The 15050-nt window shown below is 45.7% G+C and overlaps 4 protein-coding genes and 1 pseudogene across 5 annotated transcripts in view; 3 read left to right on the top strand and 2 right to left on the bottom strand.

Moving 5' to 3' along the window:
- The window catches only part of LOC309549946 (uncharacterized protein), a gene marked incomplete at both ends in the record, with an annotated part of 44516 nt that extends 39372 nt beyond the window's left edge, over positions 1–5144 (top strand). The window contains one exon of the mRNA XM_082250427.1: positions 5081–5144. Coding sequence (XP_082106553.1) covers positions 5081–5144 — 64 coding nt within the window. The remainder of the gene's footprint in view (positions 1–5080) is intronic.
- Positions 1–8295, bottom strand: part of LOC309549945 — a 215401-nt pseudogene extending 207106 nt beyond the window's left edge. Inside the window, exons 1-3 of the transcript in view lie at positions 8265–8295; positions 7992–8101; positions 7584–7718 (exon numbers count right to left, since the gene is read on the bottom strand). The product of the transcript in view is annotated as an uncharacterized misc_RNA (transcript). The remainder of the gene's footprint in view (positions 1–7583; positions 7719–7991; positions 8102–8264) is intronic.
- The window catches only part of LOC309550783 (uncharacterized protein), a 492521-nt gene that overhangs the window by 174450 nt on the left and 303021 nt on the right, over positions 1–15050 (bottom strand). The window lies entirely within an intron of this gene.
- Positions 1–15050, top strand: part of LOC309549950 (uncharacterized protein) — a 162522-nt gene that overhangs the window by 106353 nt on the left and 41119 nt on the right. The gene's annotated exons all lie outside the window — the stretch shown is intronic.
- Positions 1–15050, top strand: part of LOC309550278 (uncharacterized protein) — a gene marked incomplete at its 5' end in the record, with an annotated part of 397814 nt that overhangs the window by 368738 nt on the left and 14026 nt on the right. The gene's annotated exons all lie outside the window — the stretch shown is intronic.

Genomic DNA, 15050 nt, shown 5'->3' with positions numbered 1-15050 from the left:
TCCTGTAAAACAATTGTTTTAAAAACTTTTTTTCACATTGATACATGTTCCCCAGGGCAGTACCTGGGCCCCCATACTTTTTATGGCAATAACTTGCCTTTAAAATGAGGACTTTTGATTTTTCCTGTTCGTGTCCCCTAGACTTTATTACAGTTGGCATGTTCACTAGAACTTTTCCCCTGTTCGAGATGTTCTGGTGCTAACCGAACAGGGGGGTGTTCGGCCCATCACTATTCAGGACTCATAATATTGGTATTCAGTAATCAGTGGAAGGTTAAATGTTACATGAGACAAGTTGCAGAGGTCCCACACCGCTGTCTCCCATCTCCTGAGACTGCACTCAGTGAAGTGGTTCTGAGACTATACAGACATATCCCTCCACCCGGCACAGCCAGCAAATAACAGAGCAAGTAAATCTGGGAAATCTGCTGTCAGAGATCTTGCTAGACCTGGGCACTCTGGACTAATCAGTGAGAAGTATGGGTGGAGGAATGTATTTAGTGTTAATGACCCACCTGTGCTGATCTCTGTAGGAGTGTCCTCCTCTATAAATGTCCCCGTTATTCCATCCTCCTCCATAGACTGCTGATCATCCCTCACATACCTCTCTTCTTCTTCTGCTTTCACCTCAACTTTTATATCTATCAGATCTTCACCCTAAAAAAAATGATAGAAAAATCATCTGTCAAATATAAGCTCACATAAAATAATCCACACATCATCTACACAAGTCCATGTTCTAGATGCTCCATCGCACCAACCTTGTAACAGTGGGGGATGGTGTGATCTTCCTGTGTGGAATCCCGGGAATACAGAGGACGGGGACATCTCTCTGGTGGGTTCCTGGTATTAGGTGGCTCCATCATATCCTTGTGTCCTTCTGAAAACTCCTCCATCACTCCATACTCCTCATCCTCCTCTTTATACTCTTCTTTAACATCAATATTATAATCCCCGAGGTTTCCACTCTGAATATATAATAAAACAATCATTGTAACAAACATGCTGTGTATAAATTATAACTTCTAATAATTGTCAATCATCTACCTGAGTACACTGCCGGGGTATAAGAGTAATACTTCTAAGATCGAGGATCTTTCTATCAACATTCCTCCCACAACTCTGTACACCTTACAATCCGCTTACTCGTATCACTAGTGTACCTGTTCCCTCAAATACCTCATTATTCATGTGACACCTTCTCCTCATTATACTAAGCTAACCTTCCTTCTTTATTTCAAGACATCCATTTATCCCTGAAACAATGGGATGCTTACTGTATAATATCTCCTGGCTAGGCACGCTAAATGTTCTCAAAATGTGGTTCCTCCCCAAACTGCTGTACCTATTTATGACTCTCCCAGTCCAAGTTCCTCTTTCTTGGCTGAAATTGCTGCAAAGTACCTTTGTTACATTTATATGGCACCATAAGTCCCATCGCATAGCACAATCCACTTTGCTTTGGCTGAGATCTAGGGGCGGTCTGGGAGCTCCTGACCTGTTAACCACTTCCCATATGATAATGTAATCAGGCAACCCCTGACCTGTGTGTGGTAATTTGATCATGAGGGGGATGTGTCCATGCTGTATACATATAAATTCTGTGTGACTGTTCAATAAAGTGATTCCAGTACAAGCCAAGTTGTTGGCTAGCTTTGTATGAGGGCGGCTGGGAAAATCTGGTATATATGTTCATGACTGCAAGGAAACCGTATACTGATGGAAGACCACAAACACAGTGTGGGTCGGCGGTTCCGTTACAACCACAGATACTGTAACCCAATTTTTTGTAAAATATAAAAGATGATGTTACGCCGAGTAAATAGATATCAAACACGTGTCATGCTCTAGAATTGAGCACATTCATGGGATGGAGCAAAACTACGGTACTTAAAAATCTCTATACTCTAAAAATGTTTACAGGTTACCTGTTTAGGCTGCATTCACATGTTAGCGTTTGGATTGCGGGCAGAATCGCAGCGATTATTGAGATTAGAGATTATTGCAAATCACGGGACGCCTGTGCGTTGCCCGTGATTTGCAATAGCCCCCCAAAAGCTGAGCAATGTTGCCGCGATTTCCGCCTGCCGAATCGCGGTAACATCGCGCAAAAAAAATCACGGGACGCAATACGCTCCAAAGAAGCTCTTGTACTTTTTTGGGCGTAATGCGTCCCGTGATTTTTTTTGCGCGATGTTCCCGCGATTCGGCAGGCGGAAATCGCGGCAACATTGCTCAGCTTTTGGGGGGCTATTGCAAATCACGGGCAACGCACAGGAGTCCCGCGATTTGCAATAATCTCCATATCGCGGCCAGAATCGCGCCGCGATCCATACGCTGACATGTGAACGGAGCCTTAGAGTTACAAATGAGGTCTAGTGCTAGAATTATTGCTCTCCTTTTTTTTTTTTTTTTTTAAATAATCTTTGTTTAACAAGTTTACAACAGTACAAGCATAAGCAAAACAAAAATATAAAGCAAACAAAGTGCAGACAGTAGATACAGAGAGGAGGCACAATTGGGATATATGTCAACCTGGATGTAAAAGGAGAAACATAAGCATCTACGAGAGGGTCAAATCTGTCATATATGGGCAGTGTGCCATTTTTGCCAAACAAAGAGAAAAAGAAAACCCCCTCGAGACGTTAGGTCTGTCACAGCTGTCCGGCAGAACCCCCATGGGGGAATCGGCTAGCCGGCCAGACACAACGGAGATCTATGGCATCTACATCACAACGCAAATTTAGAAGAAAACAGTAATAAAAGGCCGCCTTAAAGAAAAAGAAAGAGAGAATGACGGGGGGGGGGGGGGGGAATAGAACAGAAAGACAGATGGGGGAGGGGAAGGGAACAGACAGAGGGGGGCCTGGAGAGGACTTGGACCCTAGAGAGAAGGTTTCCAGCATGGAGACTCTGCACTCAATATCAAGCAGAGGCTCCACCCAGAAAAATCACCAACTACGCATCTGGGATTTCGTCTGAGTAAAACATCCACCCAGCCCAAGTATCCTTGAAGTGTTCTTGTCTACCCTGCGAGGTCAGAACCCAGCGTTCCGCCTCCATCACTAAGTTAACCTCCCTCTTCCATTCAGGTAGCGTAGGAAAGGTAGACCGTCCCCAATGCCTTGGTATGAGACATTTGGCGGCATTCATATTGCTCTCCTTCTAAAGTTCGCATTGATGCCTCACATGTGTGGTCTAAACATTGTTTATATATGTGGGCACAATCTACATATGCGTTTGCTTTTGCGTGCGAGCACGGGGGACAGGAGCGCTTTAATAACTTTATTATTATTATTTTTTTATTTTTACACCAAATCTAACTTTTTTGAATAACTTTTATTCCTATTACAAGAAATGTACACATCCCTTGTAATAGGAATAAGGCGTGACAGGTCCTCTTTATGGAGAAATCTGGGGTCACGTAGACCCCAGATATCTCCACTGCCCGGGAAAGCATGAGAAAAAAAAGTACATTGATCTCTGCTTTCCAGGATAAAAAACTAGCAGTGTTTACATCTGCCAGCCCCGGAAGTGACGTCATGATGTTGCTTTCGGCCTCCCAGGAGCATAGAGATGGCCGGGGACCATCCAGTCTATGGCCAGCTCTATGGTATTCCATCGCTGGATCGGTGTTCTGGTTCCCTGATCACATGGGAGAGCCAAGAGAGGCACTGGAGGGTAGCAGGAGAGGTGCAGGACATCCACTCCCGCTGCCTGTAAAATCAATCAAGCGGCTCATGAGCTGCTAGGATGGCTTTTACAAGTAAGGGAATCGCTGGCTGAAAAGAAAGATATCTGGATGATGCCTGCAGCTGCACCCATCATCCAGATATAACCACTTCAAGTCCAGGACGTCATATGATGGCCTTCCGGTGGGAAGTGGTTAATTTATTATTATGCCTCCCACCTCCACACTTTCATGTCCTGGTCTGTCCATACCCCACCCAGTCGCTGGTCTGAAATAGAATTTGGGCTTATCTACCCCACTGACCCATGCCCTTTATTATGGTCAGCTGACTCCACCATGTCCTCTCCACTGAAACAATCCTCTTCCTCTATGCGATTTATGTTGTCCATATGGAAAAAACATTGCACACAGTATTTTCTTTCTTCACCATGTTCTCTCCTGCTTAACCTTTTATATAATCCTTCAATCCCAGACTCCCTGTCCTATGGAAGGATCCTGCCCTGGCCCGAAGCCAATAGATTTTAGTTGCGTCACTTTAAACATACATGTATACCGAGCGCTGAGGGCACAGAGCATAGATGGATTCATGGGAAGACAAGGACAAACCTATGCAGCTGTCAAAATACACTTTGAATAGTGCAAGATACAGGCATACACAAAACAAAAGACCACGCTAGGTGCCCCCAGTGGTCACTAGGAGGAGAATTAGCTGCAGGACTGTGAAAACAACAGCCAGGTCTATTCAGGGTAAAAGTCTCACAACAGTTTATTACCCACAATGTGGTGTATAAGAACAGTCAAGTTAATGAAAAAGCCAACAATACCACTGCAAAAGGTCCCTGGGCATTAATGGAAGGGTCATCCAGCATTGCGGTGAGGGCTGATAGAGGGGCGCCAATCCAAAAGCCCTGGGAGATACAATACTGACACTCGGGGAACCAGAAGGAGCATAGCAGCGCGCTCGGGTGACATCACGGGCAGCCAGTGGGCGGGAGCAGGAAAAACCAGAGGAAGCCTCGGGGTCCCAGCATGGAACGCAAGCTTGTAAAGTTGCCATGATGACGTGTATCGCGCGCATGCATTTTATGGGGGATAAAGGCAACTGGAGTATGTGTCCCAATAGAGGGGTGGGGAGTCAGCAGAGCTATGCAGATCTGGATGCCACTTAACCCATCAATGCTTATGGCTGCCATTGAGTCAGTTGCCATCAAATACAAACTTTACAGTATAATCACAAATGTACAAAATATCGTCATATCAATTAGAAAAAGAACATAATAAAAAGGGGAATATTTGCCCGTATACTATTGTGCATATTCTAAGAACTAACTCCTATTATAATAATAATAAATAATTAAATATTACTATTAATGTTAATATGTCTGCCAGAGACAACAATTATGACACACAAAGTGGTAAAAAGAAATTAATGGGATATGAGGATTATTATTAGACAATATTATGGATCTCTAAGTCCTCATTCAAGCCATATGGTGATAAGGAATCAAACTTATAAATCCAGAAGGTCTCCTTCCTACATAAGAGGGAGAACCTTTCATTATCAGTAGGTGAACCCTTGTGGATGGTCTCAGTTGCCATGACCTCCAGATAAGCCATGTGCTTGTGATGTGTCTGGAGAAAGTGGCGGGGAACAGGGACCTTTTGCAGTGGTATTGTTGGCTTTTTAATTAACTTGACTGTTCTTATCCACCACATTGTGGTCAATAATCTGGTGTGAGACTTTTCCTCTTAATAGACCTGGCTGTTGTTTTCACAGTCCTGCAGATAATTCTCCTTATAGATGCGTCATTTTGTAGATTTGGTTACAAGCAAACTCAGACCCTTTGAGGAATTCCACACTAAGCTCCGTATTCCCAATAACCTCTTTACCTCTTATATTCAATGGAAGCATTTTTCTCCACCCTCTCTCCATCATTAGCTTTACACCGACCAACCAAATTCAAACACATATGAATCCAAGGCCCACACCAACCACACCTCATATCCTCCATCTACAAACTATTATACCAGGTGCTCCCGGTTACTGAAAACCTTCACTTACACTATATTGCCAAAAGTATTGGGACGCCTGCCTTTACACACACATGAACTTTAACCACTTTACCACCGGAGGATTTTGCTGTCTTCCGTCTGGGCCACTTTTTGAGATTCGGCGCTGTGCGACTTTAACTGACAATTGTGCGGTCGTGTGACGCCGTACCCAAACAAAATTTATGTCCTTTTTTTCCCACAAACAGAGCTTTCTTTTGGTGGTATTTGATCACCTGTGCGATTTTTACTTTTTGCGCTATAAACACAAAAATTGCGTTTATTTTGAAAAAATAACAATATTTTTAACATTTTTTTATATGAAATTCCCCCCAAAAAAGATGTAAAAACCAATTTTTTTAAAAATTTTTGGCCAATTTGTTTTCTACTACCTATGTTTGGTAAAAAAAATCACAATATGCGTATTTTGATTGGTTTACGCAAAAGTTATTGCGTTTACTAACAAAGGGAAAGATTTCTGTCATTTTTGGTGTTTTTTTTTTAACGCGTAATGGTGGCGATCTGCGATTTTTTTTGCGGGACTGCGACATTGCGGCGGACAGATCGGACCCTTGACTGACATTTTTGACACTTTTGGGGGTACCAGTGACATTACTGCAGTAATCAGTGCTATATATATGCACTGTTACTGTAAAAATGACACTGGCAGGGAAGGGGTTAATTTTATTGGAGAGGGAGGGGTTAATGTATGCCTGGTGCTTACTGACGTGTAGGGGGGGGAGGTGACTGTGTAAGACAGGGACAGATCGGATGTCCAGCTATGCTGAACACTCCGATCTGTCACTTCCTGTCACTATGGAGATCCGCCCGCTTGTGTTTACACAGGCGGGCGGATCTCCACACTAGATCCCCGACGATCGGGGGAAGAGCGGCGGCGATCGCCGCTGCTCCTCCCCTGGCCCGACTCCCGCTGTGACTGAAAACAAGCGCCGCCCAGAAGGGGGGAGTGTCTGACGACGTAGTACTACGTCGTCAGACGATAACGAGCCACTCTGCCGCAGTAATATTACTGTGGGCGGTGGTAAAGTGGTTAATGACATCCCAGTCTTAGTCTGTAGGGTTCAATATTGAGTTGGTCCACCCTTCGCAGCTATAACAGCTTCAACTCTTCTTGGCACAATGCAGTCAGGCAAGTACCGTTCTGCTGGCAACCACCAAACCCAGACATGTCCATCAGATGGCCAAAGAGCTCATGTTCTATCCAGAACTTTCAGGGTTCCTCTGACTTATTTCAGTTTACTGCATATACTGTCCAAGTATGCTGTATGTCTATTGGCTATTACAAGCTGTAATATCTATATATCCTCTTCATGGTGTAATATCTATATACCCTCTTCATGGTGTAATATCTATATACCCTCTTCCTGGTGTAATATCTATATACCCTCTTCATGGTGTAATATCTATATACCCTCTTCATGGTGTAATATCTATATATACCCTATTCATGGTGTAATATCTATATATACCCTCTTCATGGTGTAATATCTATATACCCTCTTCATGGTGTAATATCTATATACCCTCTTCCTGGTGTAATACCTATATACCCTCTTCATGGTGTAATATCTATATATACCCTCTTCATGGTGTAATATCTATATATATATCCTCTTCATGGTGTAATATCTATATACCCTCTTCATGGTGTAATACCTATATACCCTCTTCATGGTGTAATATCTATATACCCTCTTCATGGTGTAATATCTATATACCCTCTTCATTGCCTGTTTTGTGAAATACAATGGATGTAACTTCTTTATTTTTGGGAAATTCAATAAAAATAAAATTACAAAAAAGAATTCCCAGCACCGCTCACCTCTCCTGTCAGCAGCTCCATCATCTTCTTGGTGACTTCTAGAATCTTCTGCATGTTGTGTCTCTCAGGTTTTAGGGAGTCACATGGAGGCACTGTGATGGTCATATGATCACCTGACTTCACAAGAGGAAATCTCTGTATTGAGGAACCAATAGGAATATCATGTTAGAATCCCAGAATCCTCCTCCCCTCTCCAGTCAGGTCTGTGTTTTATTAATAGAGATAATAGTGATGTCATGTGACCTCCCAGAATCCTCCTCACCTCTCTGGTCAGGTTTTTGTTTTTTTAATAGAGATAAGAGTGATGTCATGTGACCTCCCAGAATCCCCCTCACCTCTCCAGTCAGGTCTGTGTTTTATTAATAGAGATAAGAGTGATGTCATGTGACCTCCCAGAATCCTCCTCACCTCTCCGGTCAGCAGGTAGATGATCTCCAGGGTGAGGTTTAGTATCTTCTCAGTCATGTGACTCCGGTCCTCCTCCATCCTCATTGGTCATGTGATCTATACAGGTTTCCCTGTAAACCAATAATTGATGAGAGAGAATGATGTGGACTGTACTGGTTGTACAATATTAGGATGGGGATGTATGGGGGATAATATGAGGGAAGAATGGACCCCGGTGGGATTACACAGAGGAACATTCAGTTTAGTGTTGTTTTTGATCCAGAAGTCTCTTACCTTTGGCTTGACAGATCACAAAGTCTTTTTTGCTAGTTTTTTGATCTGCTGGTAAAGAGGGACAAAATATAATTATTTTTATGTCTAAACAAACCCCCCAACCCCCACATCTAATACAAGTCAACTAAGTTGTTTAAAAAAAAGACTAATCGAGAAATCAGAATGAGGAGAATGTTCCGGCCCCGTACATGGGGAAATGTTCTGCCCCTGAAGGGGTTAATCTAGGTTTCCACACTATTTATGTGTGTATCATCATCTGCTGGAGATAAAAGACGTCACAGTGACTATGGAGGAAGAGGACGGACATGACGGGGGGGGGGTTACTGGGTGTAAATAGAAAATAAGATCTTATTACCTCCTCTGCTGCCACTTCCAGTAATGTCTCCTCTCAACTTCCTCCCGACTCACCTTTCATCTGGAACTTCCTGTCTGTACCTGAAATCACTTCCTGTCTGTTTTTCATAGAGACTTCCTGTCTGGGTAGAGATGATATCACCACCTTGTGGAGCTCAGAGGAACTACAGCCCTGGTATTGTGAACACGGCCTTGTGCTGTGTGTGTATGTACTGTATATCCTTCCCCTTTCTCTCCTCCCTGAGTGTGTATGAAGAGGCGGAGCTCCTGCTGGAACAGCGGTTGGAGGAGGAAGCCGAGTCTAGGAGGGAGACTGACAGAAAGCGCAGCAGACTTGCAGGAGTGAGCGAGGAGGATCCAGTTCCTTTGCCATCGGAGGTGAGGAGAGTGTGAAAGATGTTTGTGACTCTGGTAGCTGAAAAGCTGGGAGTCATATTTCTCTGGTGAGTGGGAAAGCACTACTAAGGGGGAGCCCTCACCATCACGCGTGAAACATAAAGTAAAAACGATCTAACACAGGAAGTTGAAAAAAAGCCTGGGTCATTGCTAGATCTATTGTGTCATGCCTTTTGCCTATCCAGCGAATGTGGACTACAAGAAAATGGCCGTCCCATGCATTCTTATGGGGAACTAACAGAAAATGGCTGCCCATACATTTTCTTTTTTTTTTTTTTTTTTAAGTAATTTTTATTGGAATTTTAAGTTAACAATTTCAACAATAACATTTACAATTATTTGTTACTTCTGACTCATTGCTTGGTACATGTAACAACAGTTAAGAAAATGAAGGAAATTATGAGAATTACAGGAGTACAAAGTAACAGTTAAATGAGAAAAAAAAAACTATTATGATTGAGCACAAATCTATAGCAAAATGGTGGCCCCCACGGCGCGCCATGCAGTCTTCGGGACCCAGTCCCAGGTCCCTTGGTCCCAGACAAGTGGAATCAGAAGGTCCTTAACAAAAGACCCCACCAGGACAGTCACCCCCCCCCCCCCGCAGGAACACAGCAGCGGCCATACTATTACCGCCCCCCAAGGTAAGAACCTACTAGGGGAAGGGGGAGAATAACTGGGGGGGGGCCTGGTATGTCCAAGAGGCCACGGGAACCAAGGGATCTCCTGAGGGTCCAACCTTTCCAAGGAGGGGGCCCACGTCCACCCCGAGACTGCCAGAGGATTGGGGGGACAGCATTACTCACCATACCACAGTACCAGGTGGGCGCCACTCCAAATAGACCACCTCCCACCCGGGGTGGGGGTGCTGCCAGCCAGGGGGAACACTGCGACTCAGGGCGTTCCAGGTCATCACGTCCCAGTGAGACGGTCCACTCGCAGGGTCTTTCCCATCCATCGGGGCTCTGTCATGGTGAGGCCTAGTGCTGGACTATAACCTGCTCACGCTCGCTGGCCAGGCTGGATCTAGATTATCTAGTGCAAAACTGCAGCCGGCTGTTGCTTATAGTTCTCCAGGAACTCTAAACTAGTAAATAAAGATTACATATAACAAAAAATTCCCTTTTAAATAGCTAAGACCGAAATCCCAGCAGGGAATTAGGTCCTACTCCTAAACTAGGCAGAAAGAAATGGAGGGCTGTAGCAGAGTGTGTGGGGTTATGCCTGCAGGGACAGCCCCATAGGCATGGAAAAGCTTTTTCCTGCCTAGTGTCCTATTCCTCATAGGAGAAGCATAACCCAATGGTCAAAGAAGATATGGAGCTACATCTGTCAATGAACGATAGAGAAATATTTCTATCCCCCTTGGTGGGAGTAGAGATGACCCATCTATAAGGATATACAGTACATACACACACAGCACAAGGACGTGTTCACACTACCAGACGTTTCTCAGGGCTGCAGTTCCTCTGAGCTCCACAAGGTGGTGATCTCAATTCTACTCAGACAGGAAGTCTCTATGAACTACAGACAGGAAGTGATTTCAGGTACACACAGGAAGTGATGTCAGATACAGACAGGAAGTTCCAGATGAAAGGTCAGTCGGGAGGAAGTAGAGAGGAGACATTACTGGAAGAGGCAGCAGAGGAGGTAATAAGATCTTATTTTCTATTTACACCCAGTAACCTCCTGTCATGTCTGTCCTCTTCCTCCATAGTCACTGTGACCTCTTTTATCTCCAGCAGATGATGATACACACATATATAGTGTGGAAACCTAGATTAACCCCTTCAGGGGGATCAGTTGATGAATAATATATCTACCTTCCAAAGCTGGCCATACATGGTTCAGTTTTATCGTTCAGCCAGTGGGATGAGAGAAAAAGAAACTGAAGCGATTCCCCCCATCCACACATTGGAGGGGGTTGGAGGAATCCTCCAGGCTGCCGTATTGTATTCTGACAATGGGGGGCACTCCTCCTCAGAATACACAGATCAGTGATGAAGCTATTGGCTGCAGCCGCTGATGGAGTGACTTTTATCTGACAGTGACCACACATGGATGGAAATGTGAGCGATCCCTGCTGAACCAGCTGAATTTCCATGTATCTATGGTCACCTTAAGTGACTTCCTCCCCTCCCCCACATCGCCTTCATTATGTAAGTCATGCTGAGATAATCTCCCATTGGCTGAGCAATATTCTCATTTGTCTCTGAGCTCCTTGCTATTCCTCGTCCTGCCTGTTGTTTCCTTGGATTGATTTTCTGTGTAGTGACCCCGGCTTCATCTCTTGGATGCGCTCAATGATTTAATCTGCAAGGGAGCCTCATATAGAGGACTCTCAAATCTCTATATTCAAATGTTCCTCCCTTCAGAGTCTATATGTCTTATGACATCACACTGACCTCACAGCTCCCCCCCCCCATGTCTCTCCCTTGGACAGAGAGGTGGCTGTGGACATGGTATACTTGGACAGAGGGTGGCTGTGGATGTGGTATACTTGGACAGAGTAGTGGCTGTGGACGTGGTATACTTGGACAGAGAGGTGGCTGTGGATGTTGTATACTTGGTCTTGGACAGAGGGATGGCTGTGGACGTGGTATACTTGGACAGAGGGATGGCTGTGGACGTGGTATACTTGGACAGAGGGATGGCTGTGGACATGGTATACTTGGACAGAGGGGTGGCTGTGGACATGGTATACTTGGACAGAGGGGTGGCTGTGGGCGTTGTATACTTGGACAGAGGGGTGGCTGTGGGCGTTGTATACTTGGACAGAGGGGTGGCTGTGGACGTGGTATACTTGGACAGAGGGGTGGCTGTGGACGTGGTATACTTGGACAGAGGGGTGGCTGTGGACGTGGTATACTTGGACAGAGGGGTGGCTGTGGGCGTGGTATACTTGGACAGAGGGGTGGCTGTGGATGTGGTAAACTTGGACAGAGGGGTGGCTGTGGACGTGGTATACTTGGACAGAGGGTAGGCTGTGGACGTGGTATACTTGGACAGAGGGGTGGCTGTGGGCGTGGTATACTTGGACAGAGGGGTGGCTGTGGACGTGGTATACTTGGACAGAGGGGTGGGTGTGGATGTGGTATAGAGCTCCGTTACACTTGGATAGAGGGGTGGCTGTGGACGTGGTATACTTAGTATACTTGGAAAGAGGGGTGGCTGTGGACGTGGTATACTTGGACAGAGGGGTGGCTGTGGATGTCGTATACTTGGACAGAGGGATGGCTGTGGATGTGGTATACTTGGACAGAGGGATGGCTGTGGACGTGGTATACTTGGACAGAGGGGTGGCTGTGGATGTGGTATACTTGGACAGAGGGGTGGCTGTGGACATGGTATACTTGGACAGAGGGATGGCTGTGGACATGGTATACTTGGACAGAGTAGTGGCTGTGGATGTGGTATACTTGGACAGAGGGGTGGCTGTGGACATGGTATACTTGGACAGAGGGGTGGCTGTGGATGTCATATACTTGGACAGAGGGATGGCTGTGGACGTGGTATACTTGGACAGAGGGATGGCTGTGGACGTGGTATACTTGGACAGAGTAGTGGCTGTGGATGTGGTATACTTGGACAGAGGGGTGGCTGTGGACATGGTATACTTGGACAGAGGGGTGGCTGTGGATGTCGTATACTTGGACAGAGGGATGGCTGTGGACGTGGTATACTTGGACAGAGGGATGGCTGTGGACGTGGTATACTTGGACAGAGTAATGGCTGTGGAATATTTGGACAGAGGGGTGGCTGTGGACATGGTATACTTGGACAGAGGGGTGGCTGTGGATGTCGTATACTTGGACAGAGGGATGGCTGTGGACGGGGTATACTTGGACAGAGGGGTGGCTGTGGATGTCATATACTTGGACAGAGGGGTGGCTGTGGACGTGGTATACTTGGACAGAGCGATGGCTGTGGATGTTGTATACTTGGACAGAGGGATGGCTGTGGACATGGTATACTTGGACAGAGTAAGGGCTGTGGATGTGGTATACTTGGACAGAGGGGTGGCTGTGGACATGGTATACTTGGACAGAGGGATGGCTGTGGACGTGGTATACTTGGAAAGAGGGGTGGCTGTGACTGTGGTATACTTGGAAAGAGGGGTGGCTGTGACCATGGTATACTTGGACAGAGGGTAGGCTGTGGACATGGTATACTTGGACAGAGGAGTGGCTGTGGATGTGGTATACTTGGACAGAGGGGTGGCTGTGGATGTGGTATACTTGGACAGAGGGGTGGCCGTGGACGTGGTATACTTTGACAGAGGGGTGGCCTTGGACGTGGTATACTTGGACAGAGTAGTGGCTGTGGATGTGGTATACTTGGACAGAGGGGTGGCTGTGGACATGGTATACTTGGACAGAGGGGTGGCCGTGGACTGGTATACTTTGACAGAGGGGTGGCCGTGGACGTGGTATACTTGGACAGAGTAGTGGCTGTGGATGTGGTATACTTGGACAGAGGGATGGCTGTGACCATGGTATACTTGGACAGAGGGATGGCTGTGGACGTGGTATACTTGGAAAGAGGGGTGGCTGTGACTGTGGTATACTTGGAAAGAGGGGTGGCTGTGACCATGGTATACTTGGACAGAGGGTAGGCTGTGGACATGGTATACTTGGACAGAGGAGTGGCTGTGGATGTGGTATACTTGGACAGAGGGGTGGCTGTGGATGTGGTATACTTGGACAGAGGGGTGGCCGTGGACGTGGTATACTTTGACAGAGGGGTGGCCGTGGACGTGGTATACTTGGACAGAGGGGTGGCTGTGGACGTGGTATACTTGGACAGAGGGGTGGCCGTGGACGTGGTGTACTTGTTTTTTTTAAAAAGCGTGTGATACAGTTCCCCACACACGGCTAATGTGTGTGGTAAAAAGTCTACAGGCTGTAAAATCCATTTGTAAAAGGGATAGAAAATTGGCTAAAGGACAGAGAATAGTGGTTAATGATTCTTACTCTGAAAGGTATAAGGTTATCAGACCAGTGTGGGTATAGGATTGAATATACGCATGTTTTCTATGTTGGTTAATCTGAATTGACTTGTGTCTTTTTTCAACCAGATTAACTATGTAACTATGTGTGTGGATGTTATCTATATCATTGTGTGTGTCAGGTTCCTATAAGGTGTCAGGATGTCACTGTCTATTTCTCCATGGAGGAGTGGGAGTATTTAGAAGGACACAAGGATCTCTACAAGGACGTCATGATGGAGAATCAGCCGCCCCTCACATCACCGGGTAAGAGGAGACTTTATTGTAAAGGAGAGAGCAGTACGGAGGCTCCACCTAGATCCCCCATCATCTGATAAACACATAGAAACAATGTATTCAGTCAGTGTGTGTGTTTCCTACAGATGGATCCAGTAATGGGAACCCACCAGAGAGATGTCCCCGTCCTCTGTATTCCCGGGATTCCACACAGGAAGATCACACCATCCCCCACCATCATCAGGTAGATGAGGAACAATCACTGATAGTATCATTAGGATCTGTACATTATCTGCATTGTTACAATTGATGTCATTTTTATTATATATTCAGAGTGGAAACCTGAGAGATTCTAAAGTTGAGGTTAAAGAAGAGATAAAAGAGGAGGATGATGAGGATGGGGTGATGGAGGAGTCAGAGTTTCTAAAGGAACACAAAGATCTGTACCAGGACACCATGGTGGAGTCATCCAGCTACAGAAACCCACCAGAGAGATGTCCCCGTCCTCTGTATTCCCGGGATTCCACACAGGAAGGTCACACCATCCCTCACCATCATCAGGTAGATGAGTGACAATGATTGGTAGTTCTGATTTATACACAGCATGTTTGTTACAATGAATGTTTTATTATAATTTCAGAGTGGAATCCTCGGGGATGATAATATTGATGTTAAAGAAGAGTATAAAGAGGAGGATGAGGAGTACGGAGTAATGAAGGAGTTTTCAGAAGGACACAAGGATATGATGGAGCCACCTAATACCAGGAACCCCCCAGAGAGATGTCCCCGTCCTCTGTATTCCCGGGATTCCA

The sequence above is a fragment of the Pelophylax lessonae genome, assembly GCF_965119305.1.
Source record: "Pelophylax lessonae genome assembly, chromosome: 3".
In the NCBI taxonomy this organism is placed as follows: domain Eukaryota; kingdom Metazoa; phylum Chordata; class Amphibia; order Anura; family Ranidae; genus Pelophylax; species Pelophylax lessonae.
Note: the sequence above shows the minus strand (reverse complement) of the source record. Positions and strands in the feature narration are given on the sequence as shown.